Genomic DNA, 25,873 nt, shown 5'->3' with positions numbered 1-25,873 from the left:
TTCTAGGTGATTGAATATTATTATTTATTTATTTAAACAACAATTAATCATATTTATCTTGTAAAATTTCGAATTATTTTAATTATTTTTGTACTTTTAATTAAAAAATTACAATTACAAAAAAAATTTTCATTTTGTAAATAAAAATTTTTCAAAATTAAAAAATTACTTCGATGTATTTTTACTTGAAAATGCTAGTGTTGAGGATATCACTGCTGCATCTGAATGCATTGTAACTATAATGTAACTATAATAGTTCAAAAATTGACAGCCTAAAAACTTGTCGATATAAATTATTTCAAAAGTATTCAACAAGTGCAAAATTTACCTTTTCTCTATTGCCTCCAACAACTGATGCTCTCAAACATCATGGGTTCAGAGTATATTGTCAGATGCAACAGTGGAATGGTTGTACTTTAAATCCCCTTGATTGGGATTGGAAAATAAATGGGCTAGTTCCCATTTTTAATAATAAATCTCCTGTACCTGAAAATTTACTTGAAAAAATAGCCTGTAAATGTATTAAAGAATGTATGGGAACAAATTGTGAGAATGCTTATGAGCCTGATGACGAAATTGATATTAATATTGAAAATATACTAAATGAAACTGAAAATTTATAAGATATATATGATTAACTGTTGTTTTAAATAAATAATAATATCCAATCACCTAGAAACTTATTTTAACTTTCACATTCACAAAAATAAATTTATTCTAGACAAAATAATACCGAAAGTAATAAAAATTTTATATAAATAAGAAAAAGTATCCTTGGTTAAATTGACATATCTCGGTTGATTTTAATTGTACAAACTTCTACCAGGAACCATTTTAAAGATCTTGAAACCAGCTTTCATTTGAATATGGCATTACATATACCTAAATTAACTCAGAAAAATGTTTTAAGACGAAAATCGTCAAAAAAGGGCAAAAATTGACCAAAAATCCAAAAAGTAGCCAACTTTGGTCCAATGTATCTCGATTTCTATTAGTCGTAGGTACTTCTATATAAGCTTATTTTAAAGGAAAACACATTAACTTTTTTTTCTGTGAAGCAATGCCTATACCTAACTCCTCTCAGAAAAAAGTTGTGGGCTAAAAACCAAGAAGAAAAAAAGAACGCATTTTTTCGGGTTTTTTTACTTATTTTTGTTAAAAATATTTTTTTTGACTTCAGAAGGTCCCATTTCGATTGGAAATTCAATTTGCTACAATTTTTCTGTTGACACCTACAGTGAAAAAATGCATAGTTTTCGAGTAAAACACAAAAAACTGAAAATACCACCTTTTTACTTCGATCTCAAAAACGCACCCCATTCAAAGGTAGCACTCCGCGGTTTTATCATTTTTTAGTGTCAATTGAACATATCAAACAATAAAATTTCTGTTACGTTGTTCTTCCTATCTAAAGTACATAGTCAATAGTCGTTTCGGAGCAGTCCAACGCGCTTGGGAAAGGGCTCCGAATTTCAAAAATAATTTTCTTTTTTCTAGGAGGTTCAAAGCATCTTGTAGATCAATAAAATAAATTGATTTTCTGAAAATTATACATTGGTCTTACCCCTTAAGAGAAGTTAAAATACAAGCTGCGATTTATTTTTTTTATAGGTACTTACATAACATATGAAGTTCCGTATATTATTTATCTCTAACAGAGTCATGTGTTTATTATGTACGTATGGAACGGCGAATCCCAAGGTCGTCGGAGAAGCTCTCCGTCCAGCACTTCTAACATATATACGGCCTTAAGAAAACTCGAATACGCTTCATTAGCGATCTTATTTAGAATTCTGTTCTCCGAGTAGAAATCCCAACAATGCGCCTCATTTAATCCCCTTATAAATGAAGCCGGCCCTAAGGGGTCCTCGTTCAAGATACGTCCGCTGAAACGAAGAGACAATGCTTAAAGTAACTGGGGACAATCCATATAATTTTTTAAGGGTTCAGTTCAGTCCAGTTGGATTGCGTTTTAAATATCTAGAAATAATGTATAACCTCACATAATCATGTAATAAAAATTCGTGACGTCATTTAGTGCGATCGAGAATGACAGAGACAAGGCGGTCCGACAACATGAGCATGGTAAATGACAGTAGATAGGAACAGCCAGCTTAACTAGACTGTCAGACTGGCGAGAAGCTGTGTTCGTGGTCGCACTAAATGACGTCACAATGCATTCCTGATCACGTGACAGAATGTAAATTTTTATTTAATTTATAATAATTTGACGCATAAAAAATATATTTTTTTACCCCTGTTGTTGTCAGATTACAAATTTAAGCGGATGTAAAAGAAATTTTAATGCAATTTGCCTACTCGTAGAGAGCTTGAGTAGTTCACGGAATCCAGATGATAAATTCGTGAAAATTCGTGTGAATTCCTATATTTAAAGTGACACACCGAAAAAATTCGACGAAATTTAGTACAAAACGTCGTAAATTGATAATACAAAAAATCTTTTAATACTTTACACATAAAGTAAATATATTATAGTAAGCATTTTAAGTTCATGACTTAATTTAAGAGAAATGTTGAATCGTTTTAGGCCAACAGATCGTAAAAATCATAGGTTACAGTCACTGATTTCTGAGATACAGGGTGTTGAAATTTAAAACAAATATCACATTTTTTCAAGTATCTCCAAAAATGCTTGATGTCCATTAATGAATCTTTTGCTAGTAATTTCTCGAATTAGTATACAAATACGTCAACCATTCCGGAGATGAAAAGAAATCTAGAATTTCTACACCACAAAGTTCTTGGAAATTCGATTAGCTAATTTGATTTGTAATTTTATTTAATAGAAATAAATTTTCTTCGAAATTTGAAGCAATTTCGAGTTATTACTCTTCAAATTTAAAATAAGCTTACCATACACTTACATATATCAATATTTTGTTTCAAATGCAGTCAACCTTAGATAAAACGCAATCGCGAAAAGCTAAAGAAATATTTACCATAGATTTTTTCATCGCATGTTCAACAAAAAATCCTACACATACTTTTTGTGCATCGCATAATTTTAGAGGTATTTTAAATTTGTTCAACTGGAAGATATCCCTTTTCTTTGAAATACAATTCAAAATAAATAAATTTCCAAAATACTCAGTGGCGTAGGAATTCTGTAATTTTCATTGACAGTGCCCTTGTTATCTGCGTCACCCGTTGACATGTTTTCTACCAGTTCAAAGAATGTTGATCTTTAGTTGGGTGAACCAATACCCGATGCTCCATTAATCTACTCAAAATATCTTCGGCGAAAATATACATTTTTTTCTTTAATTTCAACACTACGTACCTCGGACACCAGTGGCTTCATACTTACACTACATTAAGTCTTTCTGACCTAAAATGATCCAAAGAATACATTCCTAAAGTCTTAGCATTGATTTAAAATACACCCTGTGTAAATCAAAGCTAATTAATTTTATTGTTAAGCAATACATACAATTTTTATAATTTCAAACTTAATAACTAAATATTATTCAGCAATTATTATAACCAATAGAGGAAATAATTTATTAATTTTTCATCGTGAAGCATTTGCAGTGCCTCCTAGGCACTAGTTTTAAAAATGTAGAAACAATTTCATAAATTTATTTTATATGATAAAAATTTCCAAGAAAGAACTCATGAAATATAAAAGTACCCAAAATAATATAAATAACTTATTTGAATATAATAAAAACGGTTATTTTTCTTTATTTCAATAGTTTGAAAAGTAATAGCAAAACTATTTAAAAATATAGAACTCCTAGACTACAGTAAGTTGTGCGACTAAATATTTATTAATTTGGCCTTAGAATAAGCGATTTTGTGCCACCAGAAGAAAAAAGGCAGTATTTGGAGACTTTTTTAATAATTTCTACAATAACAAGCCGAAGGTATATCACGCTGTATTATATTGGAGGAAGTGATGATACTTAGTTTTACCCTGAATATTTCAAGTAGTAATATTGCTTGAAAGTCGTTAGTTGAAGATTACAAGGATTATGCCCAATTATTTGTGGTGGAGAATTAGAAGCCAGACTGAAGAGAGTCAATCTCAAAGACGGATATCTCATGATTTTTATAAAGTTGCACTGGATACGACTATTGTCCGATGCTGACTTACTATTAACCATACAGGACCGTCTCTGATAATATTAAACAGTGAACTTGATTTATATGAAAGATTAAAATGCATTTGTAATGGCATACAGAAAGTCTTAATATTGCGAAAGCAAGTTTAAGGAGTATGAAAAATTTTCAGTTTGCAGGATACTCCGAACTTCTCCCTTTGAATTAAAAATTGCACTTTCGCCCGTTGGTATACATAATTATACTTTTTTTAATAGAAAATTGCACAAAATTGTACATTGACAAATATCTTAAATTTACATAGACAAACATAAAGTAACTGAATACGTTGGACAAGTTAAATAAAATACTGTTCATACATTTCTGAGGAATATAACACTGAGAACGAAGTCGCTCCTATGCTTCCAACCGGCCGAGTCCGATCCTGCCGACCCTATCGCCGGACAGTAGGGTCGTAATTGACTTATTTATGGCACTGCAGATCTCCTGCTGTCTAGCAGGAGTCCCTGCTTCTGCAGAGGCACACCAGAGAAATAATTCTCGAGAACGACTGTCACCGGTCAAACGCGATGACGGGAGGATAATATGGGTACAACAAACGGATATCGGAAACGTTTTCTTTTGAAAACTGCACATATTTTTAAAAATTCAGTGTTGCAAAGAATTTTTTATAGAAAATATCGATGTGTCAAAATAGAAACTATAGGCAATATTTTTTTTAGAGTGATCATGATCAGTCAGATGGTTTGAATACACTTCTGATTCCCGTAATAAAGGCCTATTAACAAGTGATAATTAATTGAAATCAATTGGATTCAGATCAGGACATTTGGGAGGTCATACAATATTGCTGCATTTTTTTTACTTGTTGATTTATGGTTTGAAGTATTCTGAATTATTTGATATTGTAACGTTAGAATTCTAGATGATTTCCAAAATACCAACACTCTTTAAGTAATATTAGGGAAACAATATGTATATATAACCCTAATTACAGTATAACCATAATCTCGATCTGAATTCAATGAATTTTTAAGTAATAATAACAAGAATCAAATGTATCTAAGTGATGTGAAGTGATATTTTTTTGGAAAACAATTAAACCTCAATATTTCAAGGCATTGGCTTGGTGTTACTTTTAAAATTTTCAAAACACTGTATATAAAATCAAAAGAGTAGTAACATTGTTAAGAGTTTGAGAACAAAAAGGAATTTTTATAAAAAATGACTTTTTCTAATAAATTACAAATAAAAATGTCTTTCCTGTTGTGAACACAATTGTAACACCCACTGTATGTTTTTTCTTCTAATTTTATTCTTGTTTCAGGGCTAGTCCAAATTCAAATTCCTTGTTCTCGATTTACTAACATCGATGTTCCAAGAAAATATTTATTTAGTTCTGCATCCTATTCGTAATATAGCACTACTTTTTTAAATTCCTGCAAGATTATAGAATGTAGACAAAAACTAATAGCGTCAATATTTTCAACTAAACCTAGTCGATATACGTATATTTGGATGATGTTACGTAGATTTTAAAAGCTTTCGTATTTTGAAAATTGTTTCTTGTCCTGAGTAGTTACAATCTTACATTTTTTGTTACAGATTCCGATTTTGGCACTTTGGCGAATGGAGAGAAGTTGTTATAGACGACAAACTTCCTACGTACAAAGGGAGGCTGGTTCATCTTTATTGTTCGAATACAACGGACTTTTGGGCGGCTCTGCTAGAAAAAGCTTATGCAAAGTAAGTGGTGCATTTCAAATTATTCGATAAAATACATTTTTGAATGACAACTGTACCTACCTACATAGAAATATTTATTTGTAAGTACTAAAATTCATACCAGTACCAGTAAATAAATTCATAAATTTTTTTTTTTCATGTTTTAATATACTTAAAATCGCATGTTTTATTCTTTCTATATTTTTTTAAATATATTTATTATTATCGGCTTTTGTACTTTTACTTTATTTTAAAGCTGTTAAATTTTTCTAAAAACTTTGTTTTTTTTTATAATTTGAATAATACAGTTCTGCTAATATCTATTAATTCCATTTACTAGGAAGCCATTTGAAAAGGCACTCCTTAAAATGCAGAAATAGGATCTACCTATCCTGGCTATGTTTACGTGTTAGTCTTTGTAGTGATGTTAGAACAAAAATAGTAAAATATATTTATTTGAAAGACTATTTTTTGAAGTTATGGTATTAATCTGTAGATTCTATGGATGCTACGAGCAGTTATCCCAAGGATCAACAACAAGAGCTCTGCAGGACCTAACTGGGGGAATAGTACAAAGCTTCGGACTAACGCACCAAGACAGGTTTCTCACCTTTCAAGTGTTAAACAGTGCGGTTCCTAGGTCTAGTCTACTGATAGCTACTATAACTCAGGTAAGTGGTACAAACTTGCATTTTACTCTATGAAAAAAAAAATTGTTCTATGAAAAAAAAATGATTTCAATCTAAGCGATGAAATAAAATATTTGCAATCGTTTAAAAATGTAAACTGTTTTCTTAGTGTATTATAAAGTATTCCCTTTGTAGCGACGTGTACGTCACTGATTTTTTGACACAGTTTTTGACATTACTAATAAATAGAAATGTACTTTCAACGTTCACATACAAAGCTGAATGTGAAAATATACTCTAATACAGAAACAATTATTGAGGTACAAAATAATTTTAAAACACTCTGTATATCGGTAAGGGTGCATATTTAGCTAATTAGTCTAATTAGTGTTATAAGTAACATAAAACATAGTCGTCTCAGTGTCTATTTCAGTCGTCGTAAAATATACAGGGTGTTAGGAGTTTGACTGCCTTAATCTTAAGAGACGATAGAATACATTAACACAAACAAAAAACCTTATATGATCGGCCCTAAACTCAACCATTTACGAGAAAAAAATCAAAATCTTCAACTTGATGTACAAAAGTTGGATTAATTAAGGAATATTGACATAGCTGCGTGCATAGAATACCATAAAATACAATGTTTATCACTTTTTTTAACTTGCCATGCTTAATTCTAAAACATTATTAGCGTTGTAATAAATTTAAAATTCGATAAAATTCATATCGAGCAATGTGACAACGGCGCGGCAGTTTATTAACACGAGGTACTAAGGTGTCCAGCAACCACCAATACGCAATTCAGTTGGTATCTGGATTCGACCATGTGGGAGTGTTTCTTTGCGTACCACTATTTCCTTTTCTTGAGGTGTTTCCCAGCGATTGCGCGAAAATTGGATTCGAAGGTGTCGTGCGTGCATCGAAAACGGTGGTGGACATTTTGAGCATATGTTGTAGTTTGTTTTATACTTGTGCGTTTAAAAATTACTGAACTTTGCTTTTTGGGAAGTACCTAACTTATTTTTAATACGTATGATTATTTGGACGACGTAAAATTTTGGGTACCTTAATTACATGTTTTTCAAATACGTAATTTGATTAAAAGTTAAGTTCCTGTTTTAAGAGATTCATAATTACTAAAATTCGAGCTAAAATTTAAGCACAACAGTAACTTCGTACTACAAAATGATACATTTTATTTTATTTATTTAAAAACTGGAAAACAATTGTCTTGTTTATTAAATGTTTCACAATAATAGCTATTTACATTTTTTCCGTAGGACAAGTCAACCGCATGTACACGTGGTGTGCATCAGCAGGTTAAGCGCTGTTGTCACGTTATGATGAAAGTCGCCAATATTAACACTCGCTGTATTTTGACAATTGTTAATCTTACGCCCCTGTAATATACAACTTTTTTGTACAAGCTGAAGTAATGGCAGTCAAACTCATACACCCTCTATATGATTATAAAGTCTAATTTAGTCTCTTGACTAAACTAAAACCTTACTTGTTAATCTCTGAATGATTAAATTTTTTTCTACAGGCTACTAAAAGGAAACTAAAATATACAACATTTATCAAATTTGCTTATGATTATAATTTGAGCGCTGTTGCTAAAGACAATGTATGCCTCACATTTAAAGTGCATTGTAATTCTTATAGAATGAAAATTCCGTTAACATATTAATTAAAATTCTGATGTTTCAATACATGCGATATCAGCATATTTTTAATTCTCTCAGGATTTTGAAAATACCCTATTTCTTAGGTACCTACATGGTTTATGAGTTTAGTTGTTTTAGCTCACAAAGTTAACAACATTGAGTATACAGAACTAAAGTACCTTTTAGTCTCCAGGAATTAAAACATGCACTTTAGCTCCAAAGTCTTAAGAACTAAAGTGCATATATTAATTCCTAGGGACTAAAAGGTACTTTAATCATCTATACTTATTTTTTTATTAACAACATTTAGTATGCAGAACTAAAGTACATTTTAGTCTCTTGGAACTAAAACTTGTACTTTAGCTCCAAAGTCTTAAGAACTAAAATCCATATATTATTAATTCCTAGGGACTAAAAGATACTTTAATTATGAACACTTATTTTTTTGTTTTTTTTTTAGGTATAACATGCCAATGTCACAAATTTTATTAACGTAGCTCACAAAGTTAAAGAAATAACATTTACCGAACTAAAGTGCCTTTTGCTCCTAAATTAAAGCGGTCCCTTTTATTCCTAAACCTATCTAATGATTTTATTAAGTAATTTATGAATTTTAGCTCAGAAAACTAAAAAATAACGTATATATTACATGTTAAGTTAAACGAGGACTAAAGTGGATTTTCTTCCCTCCATGATTAAGAGATATACTTTAGTCCTTTCGTGTACTCTTTTACTATAATTTGAGGGATAAATAATAATCGTCGTTCTAAAACTAGTACTGTTAGAAATACTCCTACAACTTGTAATTCGCACTTCACGAAGAAATTGTACCTAGAGTTACGTGCCCATTTCCATCGTAATTAACCATTGCGAAATTCGTTCTCTGAAATCACTGTATATTATCGCGCAACGCCCATTTTTTTCGCCGGCGGAATCGTGACGGCAATTAACATTTTCGTGTGTGCCACCAGGTAACGCTCGCGCTATTCGTTCGGCCTCGTTCGGAGGGCATTATCGTCATAATTCAGACGCAAAGTCTCTATCCACAGGTAAGCACCGACCGAGAATGATATTGCCGTTGTGATATCGTATAATTTCGTCTCATTATTGTAAAATATATATTAATATATATGGGTCAGCCGGGAAAGGTTACTAAACTAGGTGGAGCCGGGCTCAAAGTGATTTTAAACGCGGTGGTTTTACGTGTCAGCGGTTTTAAGAAGTTTATGCGGTCGTGAGCAGTCCTAGCGTCAAGAGTTGTACACTGAGAGAATGATTCGTTTGAATTCAATTTACTTAATTGTTCATTATTTATGTAGAATAATACTTAAATTTTTATAATTTTACATTTCAATTATTATAAGTTTGAAAGTAGTTTGTTCAAGACTATTTAATATTAAACTTTATGAATGGTAAATATTAAATAAATTGGTTTGGTTTGGTTTGGTTTGAACGAGACTTACTTACCGTAAAAAGGCCTCGGTAGTGAGCAGCACTGACCGTGCATAGATGGAGCCACCATCTACGCTTGGTGTTCACTTACCTCCATTTCTGAAGGACATCTAAAGCAGCTGTATGATCGTTCGTCGGTTATCTCACCAAAGTAAACAGATATTTTCAAAAATAAGAACAACAAAGAGGTTTTTTGGCAAAACCGATTTATTTTATTCAAAATTATAGTCTCTCTTCCGACTTCCGACTCAACAGTACAGCCAAAGAGAATAAACTAATAAGAGTTTTCACATAATGTAATTTCCTATCTAGCAAGTTCCGTTTTTTTCGACGATTTCTGTTGTGCCTGGCGCACGCGTAGATCTACACAATTCATTCATTAAATGAACATTTGACATTGCCTTTCCGATCGGACGAGAATACAGGACCGGCTTCGCCACGTCCGACACTGATACAATAATTTTATGACTTATTAGAGTATTGGAACGAAAAGGCCTGTAATGTTTAGTTACTGGCCTAAATGTAAGGATTAAATTTTGAAATTGGGCAATGTAATAGGTTGAGTGTTTGCATCATAAAGTCTTAATATTATAAACTTGATAAAACATAACTATTTACATACCTTGAACTTGTTTATTATACGGTGAATTTAAATATCTACCATAAAAAACAGCTGTCAGTCAGAATATCCATAGCTCAATAAAATTACCTATAAAAATATCAACAAATACTTTTAACTACGTATTTTAAAGAAGCTGCCCACCAAAGCATACACGTATACAATGGTGTATTTATGGTATAACATATTTGTAACTTTCATAGTAGATATTAGGTTTAAACGTTTTCATACTTTTTCGAAGTTTCCCTACACTTCAGCAGACGATGTTACAATATCCTGCCTTTCCTAAGAAGAGCTAATCAGCATATTCTACGACCTAAACAAGAAACATGGAGCAGCTTTTAAAAATTGTCAACAATGCACATGTTACGATTTGATCGGAACACATATACATATTATCATTTGTTGAACTCTATCGAACAAAATTCAGAAGTAAAAAAAACATGATCGTTAGTAGATAAAAAAACTGATCTATAATAACTTATTTATTTTAACAAGGGAAATGCTATTTATAAGTACTCTTACATTTTATATAGTTGGTTTATAGGGCTATATATTATATAAATACTATACATCCTACATCCTACTATTGAGTTAAATATAGCTAAAGTTAAACAAACAACATTTTGCGAAGCCCTACTTAACAATTAATGATTTTCCCCACACACAAAAGGTTTCACGAATTATTATAAAACTTCATTTTACAACTACAACTTACAAACCTACAATCATCCTAGATTTATTTAACATTTAGTTAAGTGTTTTTTTTATTATACATGTTGTAAATTTTTCAGTTTTTGAATTTGAATAGGCTTTCCTTGCCTTAACTGGAGATTTGTTTGCTTCAATACATGATAAATTTTTAACCGAGTAAAAAGTGACAAAAAGAAGTTGTAAGGAAATTTTTTACAAGGATGAGGATTAAATATTTCTTTTAATTCATTTTTAAGTTTGTAAATAATATGAAAGCAGAAAACAAGATACCTAACTGTTATAATGATTTACCAAACGTTCACTATGATTCATAAAACGAAAAGACGAAAACCAGACCTGGCAACGAGATGCCCAACTAGTGTCGACCTTCTCTTGTTTTCCATTTCACTCATTTGCGTGTCTCCTGTTGTCACTGACAAGGATAGCTAGATATGCGAGGATGTCTATAATTAAATCAGTCTCATAAATTTACTATAGTTTACTATTACCTGCGCCAAGTGCATCATTTTTCACTCAAATTGTATGTCCCTGGCGCATAGTGACAAAGATAGAAATTTGGTCGACGGCATGAATGAATGTGAAAACTCTTATTAGTTTATTCTCTTTGGTACAGCCACAGCGATTTGCGCGGGTTTAAAAGCATGTCGAATGAGTGTTTTAGATTGTCGGCTAGGATGTCCTTCAGGATGTTGGTACAAGCCTTGATGGCTTCTACGTCTACAAAACGCCTTCCTTTCATCGGCAAATGCGTTTTTCGGAAAAGGTAAAAATCGAACGGTGTCAAATCAGGCGAATACGGAGAGTGGATCGACAGTTAAAATACGATTTTTAGTCAAACAATTGGTCACAAGTGTCGATTGATGAGATAGCGCGTTGTCGTGCAACAAATGCCAACTTCCTAGAAGTCGAGAAATATCGATAGTCAGCGTGATTTTTGGCGCTTTTTACCGTTCCCATTATTATTACAAATTGCAACCACAGACAACCGTCTACAGTTTACAAATACAATCAACGATCGTTAAAAGTGTCACAAAACAAAAAATAATTACAACACTACACACTACAACAGGTACCAGGGACGCACCACGGCACAGCAAGCAAGTAGTGTTAAAACTGTCAAAATGAATGACAGTTTGCTAACTAATTGAATTGAAACTGACTACTTCCGCACGACTAATTTAAAACTGCTGGTAGTTGTGCGGTAAATAGTTGCCAGATGGGCACAGTGATGCGTTATTTAGTCACTATCGAGAATCTATCGATAGTTGCAGAAAGCAATCTATGGGATTGAAAAAATGCACTAAAATTGTTTTTGCTAGCCTGCCAGAACAAAACGCTGTTTTTATATTTTTGTTTATTGTAACAAATTTCGTTAAGCAGACCATTAATTTTTGCAATAAATATTAAAACCATTACGTTTGCAAGATGTCGTTTCAGAACCCACAATCGACGTGTCTCGGGATTTTTTATAAATGTGCACAATAATTGAGATTACTGAATTTATTCTATTTGGCTGTTCCACACTATAATAATTTCATGTTGCATCGCAGAGCATTAAAACAGCTTCAAAATATGTAAAAATTCGTCGCTTAGCTCGATTTTGGAATAGTAAAAAAAACTGTAAAATATATTTTTATAACAAAGTACATCGAAACGGGTTCAAGAAGAATTATTAACAAGGGACAGAACTGCTTTAAAATACAATAAAAAACCTCAAAACAGCTTCAAGGTACATAAACATTATTTTACAGATCAAATGGCAAATGTCAAATAAAAGGTCAATATCCTAAGGTCAAAAGGTTGTTACATTTGTTACAGATACCTGGGAAATGTAGCTAATTGAACATATAAACATAAAAAATCTTAAAGAAATATGGCAAAATCCATACAAACTCAATTTTGATGTACACATTTTATAATGCTTGTTTATTTTTTAAATTTGACTAAAAAAACCTTAAGTATATCTTCTACACTGTAAAATATCGTATATTTAGTGTAGATACAATTTTAATAAATTTTGCATTCTAATTTCTGGCGAATGCGCCAGGAACACTTGACCTTCGTCAAGTCTATAATTAAATATATTTCCCAGCAATTTTGAAGCAGTTAGAATAAAGTATTCTCCGTTTATTTTGCAAAAGAGTATCGTACCACGTTTTCAAGTGTAGTATTATTTCTATCTCCAATTTAATTGTCGCAATCTGGAAAATTCTGCTTTAACGCCAATAACCGTCCCAACAATTCTCCCTACGCCTCGAAATCAACTCAGTGGGACGGACTATGAGAAATTTAATTGAAAAATTCCTTCCCGACTTCGAAGAAGTGAGCGGGGAGTAGAGGATTCTCGTCATTATCGAACATTTGCCCTCTCTGGATATATTTGAATTTTAGGTCGTGATTTTAAATGATAATTTTAGTAAAAAGTAAGTTTGACAATTAATAAGACCTTAAAAGTGATTATTATGCATTAGAAACTGTGATGGTTTTTAATAATATTTTCTACGATAAAATCACGCTTTTATTAAAACAAAACATATTTATTTTGTAAAAGACTTGGTAATATTTTAAAGTAACGCAACAAAATAAAATGGATGAATACATATAATATAGTTAATGTAGAAAATACTTGAGATTCCTATTATCATTTAGACGAAGGCGTCTCATAGTCACCGCCCGTTTCGCCCTTCCACAAATAAGATCCACTTCTTATTTGTGGAATGGTGAAATGGGCGGTGACTATTAGACGCCTTCATTAAAGCCATCTTTCTCTATCGCACGGATTTCTATGACTTACTTTATCGCTCTCACGTAACGGCAGATGGACCATCGGTACTTTCCGACCGTGTTTATAATGAAGACTTTGGATAGTTAAAAAAATGTCTCATGCTTTGGTAGACGTCTGTCTGTATATGACCGGAAAAATGAAGTGCATACAACACCGAATAATTTATTATTCAATATTCTTAAGGAATGAAAGGTGCCATTGTTACACTTTCGCATCATCACAAATAGGAGTATCAAGGATACAAACTTGATGCGTCAATATAATTTTTCTCGACCTATTCACTAATATTAATATTTTACAGGTGATTTCTTACATATGGTAAACTAACCTACATTACCAGATTCTAATAATTCAGTGTATATGAGCATAATAAATAATTTTCGTAGTTATTCCTTGCAAAAAAATTACACACAATCCCATGATTATTTTTGTGCTGGAATTTCATTCACTTCTATGAACACCATCATTTTCAGGAAAAGGATAACAAGCGACAGCTACGCCTGCGCAATGGTCTCATCACCCAACACGCATATAGCGTCACGGGCTTAGCCAGGGTGAGGGGGGTTAACGGTGAAGTGCCCCTGGTAAGGTTGAGGAATCCCTGGGCTAGGGGCGAGTGGACGGGCCCCTGGAGTGACAGGTCCTGGGAATGGGATGGACTGTCTGCTCGAGATAAGGAGCTGTTGAGTGTCAGAGTCACTAATGACGGAGAATTCTGGTAAGTGAACGATTTAAATGTTTAAGGTTGTGTTCTGTGTTTTAAATAACTAAGGCGAGTATTCTTTTAAATATCTATTTGCACTTTTACACATTTGGTATTAGATTTATTAATAAAAATGATAATAAATACACTAATGCAAAAAATTAAAGGGTCAAAGGAATTTTCGAAATTTTTCCGTGACTTTTGACACACTGTATTTAGGTGAAAAATGGTCGTATAGGTAATTTAAAAAAAACATTTTGAAGCTCTAAGATTCTAGTTTTTAGATATTTCGGTCGAATTTTTTTAGGAGCTACGGTTATCATGCAATTCTAAGAAATAGCGCTACAAAAAAATTTTGCTAATTTTTTTTTTTATTTTCCGAGTCCACGAACTTGGAAAATTTTTTTTCAGCTAAGCCATTACATGGACCAGATAGCTTGTTTATTCAGCTTCAATTTCCTTTTTTTTTTCATTTCGATACGACCATTTTTCAACGAAATATCGGACTTAATGGAAAAGGATCCTTTTGTCTTTAATCATCGATATTTCGGCGACAAATGGTCGTACAGAGAATTTAAGGGCAGTTTCGAAAACTGGAATAAATTTCCTATAACATGCTGCCGCAACTTTCCGGAAAAATTTTTTGTTTCATCCTTTACACGAATTTAACAAAACAGGAAAAAAGGGTAATTTATGATTTTTTAGAAAATTGACGACTAAATTAGAAATATTCAGGAAATGACTAATGTTAAACATGACTTTTACAGTTCGATATAACCAGAAGAACCCTGTGAAGTTTCATCTCGATCTAGAGAACCGTTTCTTTGTTTCAAAGAGTCAAACTTTTGATAAAAATTAAAAGTTCACGTTTCTTGAGCTTAAACACTTCATAATCATAATTAAAATGGGAAACATTTTTTTTGTGAGGTTTTCTCACACTTTTACCGCAAATAACGTATAAATTGATGAAAAAAAAAAAAAAATTGAAACATTTTTTTTCCATTTGTCGCCGATATATCGATGATTGAAGACAAAAGGATCCTTTTCCATTAAAAGTCCGATATTTCCATGAAAAATGGTCGTATCGAAATTAAAAAAAAAAAACGGAAATTGAAGCTGAATAAACAAACTAACTGGTCCATAGAATGACTTAGCTGAAAAAAAAATGCAAGTCCGTGAAAAAATTTGCAAAATGTAGCTCCTAAAAAATTCCCCATACGACCATTTTTCACCTATATACAGTCTGTCAAAAATCATGGAAAAATTTCGGAAATTCTTTAGACCTTTAATTTGTTGCATTAGTTTATAATTTATTTCAAATACCTCCTTGCATTTCTGTGCTCCTAATGTTATCAAATCTCTTTATAATAATTAACAATTATAAATAAGATTTTTTTAAATACCTCCTTGAATATCTACTTTTCTAACATTACAAATTCCCTTACTAATATCAATCGTAATTAATAGAATTCCATTTAAATACCTCTTTACATATCTGCACTCCTAATATTACCAGTTTTCTGCACAAATATTAATCGTAGGTATGTAGTATGCTATTTAATGCCATCAGATTAGAAATTTTAAAGTTTCGAAAGGCATATATTGTTTTCTTCTTCAGGGGGAACTCTGTTGCATGGTTCTTTTAAAGAAGAGAGCGATATGTCTCTCAAAAGGTCGAAAAGTCTAAACTCAAACCGACGACATGGCAACCACCTCAGAAATTTATTCAATCATTGACAAATGCCATGAAACCGCGTAAATCGCAAGTAAAATATTTTTCTAATTGTTTCTTACATGTCTATGATCCTAATATAAAAACTCTGTAAATAGGTAATAATCAAAAATACAACTTCTTTCAAATACCTCTCACATTTCTTTAATATTACAAATTTGCTTTAAAAATCACAGTCACAAATAATATTTTTCAAACACCTCAGTACATACCTGTCCCCTTAAACATATTGTCAGTTATTACCTTTATTCATGACAATAATTTCAAATGAAATTTCTTCTCTGTGTCCCCTTGCCTTTCTGCACTCCTCAATTACACAAATATAATTTCTTTCAAATGGAGATTTCTTTAACTGTGCAATTAATAATCGTAAGGTTTGGCGATTAAAATCGTTCAAATAACAAATTACAGACTTATGGGCTTAAGGTGCAATCAAATCATAAATTCCAATGTTTTTGCAATCACTGATTACTTATAGACTAGGTGTTGATTATGGGATTTTAAAAAGAACTATGACGTTCAAGATCTTTTATTACATGAATCGTTCAAATGGTCATTTTAGATGAATAAAACCGCGGAGTGCTATTAAATTAGAGGGTGGAAATTGGAGATAGGAGTGAAAATGCACCCCTTTCAGTTTTTTAATTGTAGCTCAAAAACGAAGCAAAATTTCGCTATAGTTCATAGAAAAATTATTTAAAGAACTGAATTTCCCATCGAAATGGCTTATTTAAAAAATTTTAAAGGAAAATTTTATGCAAGAAATCGTTAATAAACAATTTAAAAAAAAGCAAAAAATAAGATTTTTTGATTTTTTTTACTATTTTGACTCGTAAGTTGTGAAAATCTTTATTTATTATTAACAAATAAAACTTTTGAAATAATTTTTTATTAAGTAAAGAACCAATTTGTTGCAAAAATAATGAGAATTATAATCATTATTATGTTACAAACGAGGAAAATCGAAAAATTATTTAAGTTTGACCGGTTATAACTCAGTCAATGTTAGTCCAAAAACTTTTGAAAACGCATCATTTTGAAGGGAATCTCATCTTGTTTTTTTTTATACAGCAATTAACTGTGCCTAAGTAAAAAAAAACAAAAAATCTTATTTTTTGCTGTTTTTAAGATTGTTTATTAATGATTTTTTGCATAAAATCTTTCTTTTATATTTTTTAAATGAACTATTTCGATGGGAAATTCAATTCTCTTCCAAATTTTTTTCTATGAACTATACCGAAATTTTGCTTCGTTTTCGTGCTATATTTAAAAAACTGTAAAAATGTATTTTCACCCCTATCTTCAATTTCAACCCTCTCATTTAATAGCACCCCGCGATTTTTTCATTTTTATTGACAATTCGAACAAGTCATGTGATAAAAATCCTTGAATGTCTTATTTTCTTTCTTATTTGCAAAAAATTAAAACGTTTAAGGATAAACGCGACGAAAATCGAATAATTGGCTAATTGTAAGTTTGAGCGGTCATATATCAGTCAATTTTCATCCAAAAATACTTATTTTAAAGGAAATTTTATCTACTTTTTTTATACCTATCTTTACTAAAAAAAAAACTAGAGGCAAAATAGGAAAAAACTGTTTATTAACAATTTTTTGCATAAAATTTCCCATTTTAAATTTTTTAAATAAGCCAATTCGACGGGAGATTCAATTCTTCCTATGAACTATAACGAAATTTTGCTTCGTTTTCAGGCTACGATTAAAAAACTGAAAGGGGTGCATTTTCACCCCTATCTCCAATTTCCACCCTCTAATTTAATAGCACTCCGCGGTTTTTTCATCTAAAATGACCCTTTGAACAATTCATGCAATAAAATTGCTTGAACGTCATAGTTCCTTTTAACCCTATTTTTTGGATACAATTTGAATATTAAGTTAATTTGAAATTTCAAAAACCGCTTCTAGAGAAGTTTATTGATGTTAGGGTCAAAATAGAAACTGATACAGGAATACTGACTTTAGATTCACTCAGAGGGTAAAAATACTACTACATTTTTGTTGTGAAATTTATTACTGGAAGCAAACTCACTTGAAAAACTACTATAAAAAGTATTTTCAAAAAAGAATTTTGACACATTATCACTTAGAAAAAGAAATAGCAAAATATTTTCATTAATTTTTTTTTCTTATTTTTTATTTATTTATTTTTTTTTCATTATTTAGTGGTTTTTTTCCTTTGTTATTTCAGGATGTCGTTTGAGGATTTTTCTCGTCATTTCACCCAGTTGGATCTAGTCCACATAGGGCCTGACGACTGGATGATGGAGGTAGCTTTACACTCGAAACAACCATGGAGGGCAGTGCTGGCGAGGAGAAGATGGAGGGCGGGGTACAATGCTGGAGGAGGACCGTCTTATATTGGTAAAAATTTATAATTCCATAACTAATAGCTAATTTGTAATATACCGTAAAGTAATTCAAACTTTCAAATGATTTTGTTCGTGTTGCAGAGACAACGGCCATGAACCCACAATTCCACGTTCAAATACCGAGGACGTCGAGCAATAAGTGTCACGTAGTCGTATCCATCACACAGTTCTACGAGACGAACGTGTTAGATGCCAAAAAGAAGAGGCCTCTATATGCCATAGGATTCGCCGTGTACGAAGTGCCCCCTTCCATGCAAAGACTGACCCCGCATTTCGTTACCGAACAGGTAGGAATTCGGAAATTGAAATTAGTTCTTGTTATAACATTTTTTTGGAGGAAATTATCTAGTTTTATAACCAGATTTTAAATATTCACTTATTATCGGGTAAATATAACTTTCCTTTCAGAAACCACTGGACGTAACAAATCATTCCATAGCGAGGGAGGTGGTGACGTTTTTCACACTGCCCCCTGGCGAATACATTGTAGTACCTCAAACCAACATACCAAATCTGGACGGAAAATTTCTTCTGAGGATATTTACCGACGAGCAAAGTAATATTTGGTAAGATACGCAGCATCCAATTTGTTTGCAGGCACTGAAGACAGTGTTTTTTTGTTGCAGGGAAGTTAACGAGGACAATATGATTATAAGAAATATCGCAGCAGAATTTATGGATGAATCCACCTCACCAATATCTGTAAGTTATTGCTATTTAATGAAATATTGATAATACAAAGGTTCAAAGTTAAAATTTAGGCTCATAAGCAATTATTTACAGAGAAATATTTTGTTTAATTACGTGTCATCATTTCTGTTTTCCTAATGCAAAATGTTTTTATTTTATATCTCTTGATGGAGCTGCACACCTAATACAAATATGCTCTACAGATTCTGTGCTCCTAATAGGAACACAGCCACACAAAAAAAGTTTACTTTTCATGCGACATATCTTATCCGAAGTATTTTTGCCTCCTGATCACGAATCCGGTGTCAGAATTGAGCTATCACATTACAGGAATATCCTAACCTCAAAAAACAGATCAGAAATATTAGAAATTCAAGAAAAAGTGCTAGGAAACATACAAAAAAAATTTTTTTCTATGAATGAATGAATTCGCGGTCAGAATTGATGGTTCTTCTTCTAACCTCAAAAAAACGGGTCAATTAACGTCAAATATCACGAATATAAAAAAAATTAATAACAGATTCGCGCCAAATTTGGTATGCGGGGGTTTTCTGGGTAGCTGATCACGGATCCAAGGTCAATTTTGCAAAATTCAGTATGGCGGATCCAAGATGGCCGACCAAATTTAAAAAAATAACAGATTCGCACCAAATTTGGTATAAGAGGGTTTTTGGGGTCGCTGATCACGAATTCGAGGTCAATTCTACTAAATTCCAGATGGCGGCCGACCTTTTCAAAAAATAACACATTTGGTTGGGGGGTTCTGTCACAAATTCGAAGTAAGATGTACAAAATTCGTTTTTAAAAAATGTAAACAATTATCTATGTTTTATTTTTTATTAACTAAACTAAATAAGCTTTTTAAATCGTTCATGTAGTGGAAAATGTTCTACGGAAAATTGTAACTGTTTGTCATCAAATCTGGAGTGCTCAGATGAATGTCAAAATGTTCCATCCGAAATTGATGATGAAATGCTTGTTTCAACTGAAAAACTTGTCGAAAATAACGAAAAACTTATTTAAAAATTAAATAAAAATAAAATAATTATCCAATAACTTTTTTATTTTTCGAGACGGCTAGGTCGGTTATTAATATTAGGTTAATTTTACGATTTAAAAAGCTTATTTAGTTTAGTTATGGTATAACTTTCAAGTCAATTTTAGCAATATATAAAACCAAAAATCGAATATTTAAATTTTACTAATTACTTGCAAAAACCTTACTCCGGCTACAAAACCAAACAAAATGATCTTTTGAACATTTGTACTGTCAACATATATCGATTAAAAAAAAATCATAATAATGTTTATTGCAAATATAATCTAATCCAAGATATTGTAAAAAGAAAATTTAAATTTAAAGTGTTATCATAATTTTCTTTAAAAGACTTTTTTTACTCGCTTTAGACCTTCAATAAAATGATATACCTATACCCAAAAAATGTATCTTAAAATAGAAAATCTGCCGATTATTATGCTTTTTTTAGAATTAAAATCTGTTCAGTAGTTTTTGAGAAAAAAATTCTGAAAGTTTGTCGATTTTTTCAGATTAAATTGTAAATATCTCGGAAACGAAGCATTTTTTGAAAAGAACGAGTGTTTATTTTGGTTCATTTTACAATAAAAAACTTTTCAATGCCATTCGGCGAGTAATTTTTTTTACACCTTTTTGTTTATAGCAATTAACTAACCACGCCGAAAAATATAAAAAAGAATGTAAATTATCAGAAAAATACAATTTATAAAATAAAAAAAGTTTCATGCTGTAGGTTTTTGTTTTAAACATTTAGTCGGTTATCTCCATTTTTAGGGGTGAACCGCTCGCCTATAATAGAAGACATCAATTCTTTCTAGCATATCTACCTATTTGATAAAAAATTCTTCATATTAAATCACCACATCAATGCCTCCACATTTATCCATTGCCAGTAGAAAAATCGAAAATTATATATTTCTTAAACTGTTACCTTCCAGCGTTTATATGCTTGGAATAGAAATAATACGAATTTGCTTTATGTTCACAATAACCGACCTGGATGACATTAGAACATGAAAAAAATAATTCTTAATTTCAGGCCGATGGAAAGTCGGCATTGGCCAAACTCTTAGTGAAATACCCTCCAGAAGTCGACGCTAGTCAGTTGCAGAAAATCCTAAAAGCCCACTGGAGGCTGTGCCTGTCGGAGAAGCCCAGCTTGGAGTTCTGCAAGAGCCTAATCATGCTGAGGGACTGCAACATCAGTGGGAGGATAAATCTTATAGACATTCCCGTCTTGATGCACATGCTACACTTCTGGAGAGTAAGTGTATAGGAGATTGTACTTTAATTAGAAAATTGTCTCCTGCGTATTTCTTTCGATACACACTGGACTCTTCTTTTCATTTCAGTTGGCGTTCCAGAAATTCGAGAGGGGCCACAGCAGCGGCAAGACGTCAAGTTATAACCTGCGCGCGCTACTTTGGGAAGCCGGTTGTACGGTCAGCAACAAAGTTTTGGAGTGCCTCGTGCTTAGGTTCGCGAAGAACAGGATTCTCACTACCGAAAACTATATCATGGCACTCGTCCGTCTGCATCTGTCACACGGTAAGTTCGAAAGTGAAACACGACGTGTAACGATCGTGTAACTATCGGGAATGCCACAGGGTTCAAACGTGGGGCCGTTTTTTTTCAAATAATAGTATTTCATAATACCGTAACATTTTTACAAATTTTTAGCAATATTTCCGAAAGTAATTGGGAAATATTGAAATTTAGTACATCTACGAATGCAGTGCAAAGCCTCATACAATCAAACGAGCAGGGAGCGACCTGTTGCTTCTCAGATATTATGAAAGCAAGTGCTGAGTTACATCTAGGTGAAACTACTTTTAATCAAATGATATTTCTGTAAACAACTACTCTGCTGACTAATGCCCTGTGCAGCATTGAATTACACTTCTAATATCCTCATGGCCTACAAATGTCTAAATGAATCATCAATCAGCAATCATTTTTCCATTAATTATGTACTCTTGTTTCATTTCAGGATCTCGATCTGTTTTCGAGAAAAATAGATTAAGTATGTTTTGATAATACAAGAAATTAAAAGTGAAACCAAAGTAAGTGTTTTTATGTTAATACAACAATTAACAATAAAACAAATGAAATACGTAATGATGTAATTTAATTGTTTGAAGAATCCACCGTTGACACTGATGCACTTTACACAATGTTTTCTGAGAGATCTTCGCATTCGAAAATATTGAGATTGCGTCTGACTTCACTGGCAGCGATTTGTATTCTTTGCCACAACTCTTCACACAAAACAATAGATTCTTTGTAAACTATATCTTTCATTCGAGACCAAAAAGAAAAATCAAGAGGATTGAAATCCGGACTCTGGGTGGCCAAGCAAAAATGCTTACATGGCCAATCCAGCGATTTGGAAAAACTGCATCTAAATATGCATGCACTGGCCGAGAAAAATGCGGTGGAGCTCCGTCATGCTTGAACTGTCTTCTTAAATAAAATAGAACTTCTTCAAGCCGTGGAAGCATTTTTACTTGGCCACCTAAAAGTCCGGAATTCAATCCTCTTGATTTTTCTCTTTGGAGAAGAATCTATTGGTTCGCATGAAGAGTTGTGGCAAAGAATACAAATCGCAGCCAACGAAGTCAGACGCAATACCAATATGTTGTTTCAAACTCGGAGATTTCTCGGAAAACGTGTAAAGTGTATCAGTGTCAACGGTGGATTCTTCGAACAATTACTTTAAACCACTATTGCGTATTTCATTTGTTTTATTGTTAATTGTTGAAATAACATGAAGAATGCACGTGGCCGGTGGATTTCGATCTGCCGAGTTAAGCATCGCGGACGCAAGCCGGAACTTGGATGGATGATCTAAAGGCAGGCTTGGGGACCTGGCTGTGGCAGCCTACCAGAGGCCTGGGTCACTCAACACTTTCCACCTGCGTATGGTCCCCTATAAAATGGTAATGAGAATAGAGCAATAAATTTCTGTAACTCAAGATCATACATAAAAACTGTATGAGACTTTGCCATCAAGCCACCCGTGTAGTAATAGAATGGTTTGATGAAAAGTACTCGAGTAAGGAAGGACTGTGTACATAGGGCCTAATAAGGCCTAATTGCCGCAGTGGAAAAATTCAATTCCACCACCCTCCGACATACAGACAGGACAGAGACATGAAGAAACACTTTGTTTCGCTTTTAATTTCTCGTATTATCGAAACATAGTTTTCTCAAAAACGGATCGAGATACCGAAATGAAACAAGAGTACATAATTAATGGAAAAATGACTGCTCTTTCAAGTTTTGAATCAAGTTTCATGTTAGACATACAGGGTAAAAAGTTATTAACAAAATTTTTGGTAAAATTGGTCGTAACTGGCGCCCTCTATGCGCAACGCTGAAATTGCAACACGCATCTTATTCGTCGTTTAAAAAAATATAGTTTCGCAAATTTTCAAGTTCCTAACCTACATATTTTCAGAATAATCCCAAAAAAGTGATTTAAAATGTTAACTTTCAACACCCTGTATTTCCAAAACTATCAACTTTCGGATAAGGCATGTTTGTGCCAATGGTCACCATTTCACATGTAGCATCTTCACCTTTCGATTTTCCCATTATTAATAAATCACCCTGTATAAACTATGCTATAAGTTACGTCAAAACAAGGGCTGACATTTGTAGGGTGTCAGGATTCAGGGGGTATTGCGATCGAAACCTTAGATCTGACAAATTAATCATTTATCATTAGTACTTATTATATTTGCAACTTTTATTACCCTATTATAGCAGTTTAAGCAATAAATTGCTTTCGAGGTTATGTCTGATGGCGCAACAGTGCTGCCCCCTGGCCGCAGACAGTTTAACTTACCCTAAAACCGTGGCAATGTAATAATATCCTATATATCTGATGATTCTAATGACTTATAAAATTTATGCTTTAAGTCTCCTTCAATCATTTCCGATTTGTCTGTACGAAGTATGAATTTAGTGTTTTGTTTCAGAACGTTACCATAATCTGGACACGAAGATGAAGAGCAACCCTTTATCGTTGGAAGAAGTGAGTTATTACGTTTGGATAATAAATTCTTCCACTTATCTGACTTATATTTCTTATTTTTCAGATGATCCTGATGACGATTTACTCGTGAGGTAGGACGAAAGTGACAAGAGCTCCAGCGCCCATTTTAAAGCCAAAGAATGTAGTTTTAATACCTTTTAGTCATGCAGTACTTATTAAATAACGTGCTAATGTATAAACCCGCTGTATATAGTCTGTATTTAATACCTTTATTTATTAATTCTGTCCACAGAAACAACGTGCAATGTATAAAACTAGTTTTATTATATCGAGTAAAGAACTAATATATTCATAACGTGAATAAAAGTGTGTAATGGAAGAAGCTTTTTATTTCATCAGTATTAATATTTGTCAAACAAAGAAAACGAGACAAAAACGAAGTTAAAATGCATCCACAGTTTGCTGCTGGCCTATTACGTGGTTTTAGATTCTTGAAATTTCACCTTAAAAACCAAGGAATTAAGACACAGTTCACATTGAGAATAGTTGAAATTTTAGTTTCAAGTGACACCAAAAGATGGCGTTGCCGCAATATTAGTTCTCTGTAACACCAGTAGATGACACTATTTCATGTCGCCACTCTATAGTTACCGCAAAACACAGACCCTGTAAACAGAAAAATAAACCTTAGTAACTCTTTTGCCAAAGGGGGGGGGTAGGGTTTATTTTTTTTTTCTAAATAAACAGTTTTACAAAACTAATAACTATAAAACTTTCTATGTTGTCATGTCATTATCTCATGAAACACTTATTAAATCTTGTCCTGGTAGTGGATCGTTTCATCATAGATCCCAACCCTTCCCCACCTTTGTGGGTACCTTACTTAAATAGACTTTCCGTAACACTTGTGTGGGTGACTTACAAGGAAAAAGTGGTGGCGCCATCTATGGGAGATTTGAACATTTATAAAAATGTACACGCGTCTCAACATATTCATCAAAATTTCCTTCTGATTGTCGAAATTTTACATTCCCTGTAACACCACAAGGTGGCACTATTTCATGTCACCACTCTATAGTTACCGTAAAACACAGACCCTGTAAACAGTAGAGCTGGGTCGCTCGTTCATTTTGGATGTGTCGGCACCCTAGATAAATGATACTATAGATAGGAAACTTGAACAGATTTCGTGGTCATTAACAGCGCTAACTGTTGACACTTTCTCCAACTTCTATTGCTTTCCTTTTCTAGGAATTGTCGGTAATACAGTGAGTTAAATTACCTGTAGCCGGTAAAAGATGCAAGCGCCATCTAGTTGTACGCTCTACAACTAATATACCTACCTACTCAATATTTGTTTTAGGTATTCTGCCGCCGCTAAATTTAAAATTACATAACAAATCTCACCCTACACAGATCACTCAGAAATTGATTTTGTAAAATAATTTTCACGTAGATAATTTTTTTTGTCACCATGAGAAAATAAGTACATTTGATAAAAAGCATTAAAATCACTCAAGCAATAAAGACACTTTTAAATGCTCTAATAGTCTTCCTACTTAAAATAAGAAATAATTTTGATACTGTAACTTTTTAAAATGTTTGTTGAAAAAATTTCAAATTTCAGTACATATTTTGAAAAAAAA

At 32.5% G+C, this 25,873-nt stretch overlaps 1 protein-coding gene across 2 annotated transcripts in view; it reads left to right on the top strand.

The window, feature by feature from the left end:
* LOC108906240 (calpain-9-like) overlaps positions 1–24,598 on the top strand; it is a 287,355-nt gene extending 262,757 nt beyond the window's left edge. For both annotated transcript variants that reach the window (XM_018709456.1, XM_018709464.1), the window contains 11 exons: positions 5,689–5,829; positions 6,305–6,479; positions 14,151–14,395; positions 18,321–18,493; positions 18,583–18,788; positions 18,910–19,067; positions 19,128–19,203; positions 21,267–21,491; positions 21,580–21,775; positions 24,211–24,266; positions 24,331–24,598. In XM_018709456.1, coding sequence (XP_018564972.1) covers positions 5,689–5,829; positions 6,305–6,479; positions 14,151–14,395; positions 18,321–18,493; positions 18,583–18,788; positions 18,910–19,067; positions 19,128–19,203; positions 21,267–21,491; positions 21,580–21,775; positions 24,211–24,266; positions 24,331–24,357 — 1,678 coding nt within the window. In that variant the 3' untranslated portion in view covers positions 24,358–24,598. The remainder of the gene's footprint in view (positions 1–5,688; positions 5,830–6,304; positions 6,480–14,150; positions 14,396–18,320; positions 18,494–18,582; positions 18,789–18,909; positions 19,068–19,127; positions 19,204–21,266; positions 21,492–21,579; positions 21,776–24,210; positions 24,267–24,330) is intronic.
* Positions 24,599–25,873: the final 1,275 nt, after the last annotated feature.

The sequence above is a fragment of the Anoplophora glabripennis genome, unplaced genomic scaffold (genome assembly GCF_000390285.2).
Source record: "Anoplophora glabripennis isolate ALB-LARVAE unplaced genomic scaffold, Agla_2.0 scaffold21, whole genome shotgun sequence".
Classification (NCBI taxonomy): domain Eukaryota; kingdom Metazoa; phylum Arthropoda; class Insecta; order Coleoptera; family Cerambycidae; genus Anoplophora; species Anoplophora glabripennis.
Note: the sequence above shows the minus strand (reverse complement) of the source record. Positions and strands in the feature narration are given on the sequence as shown.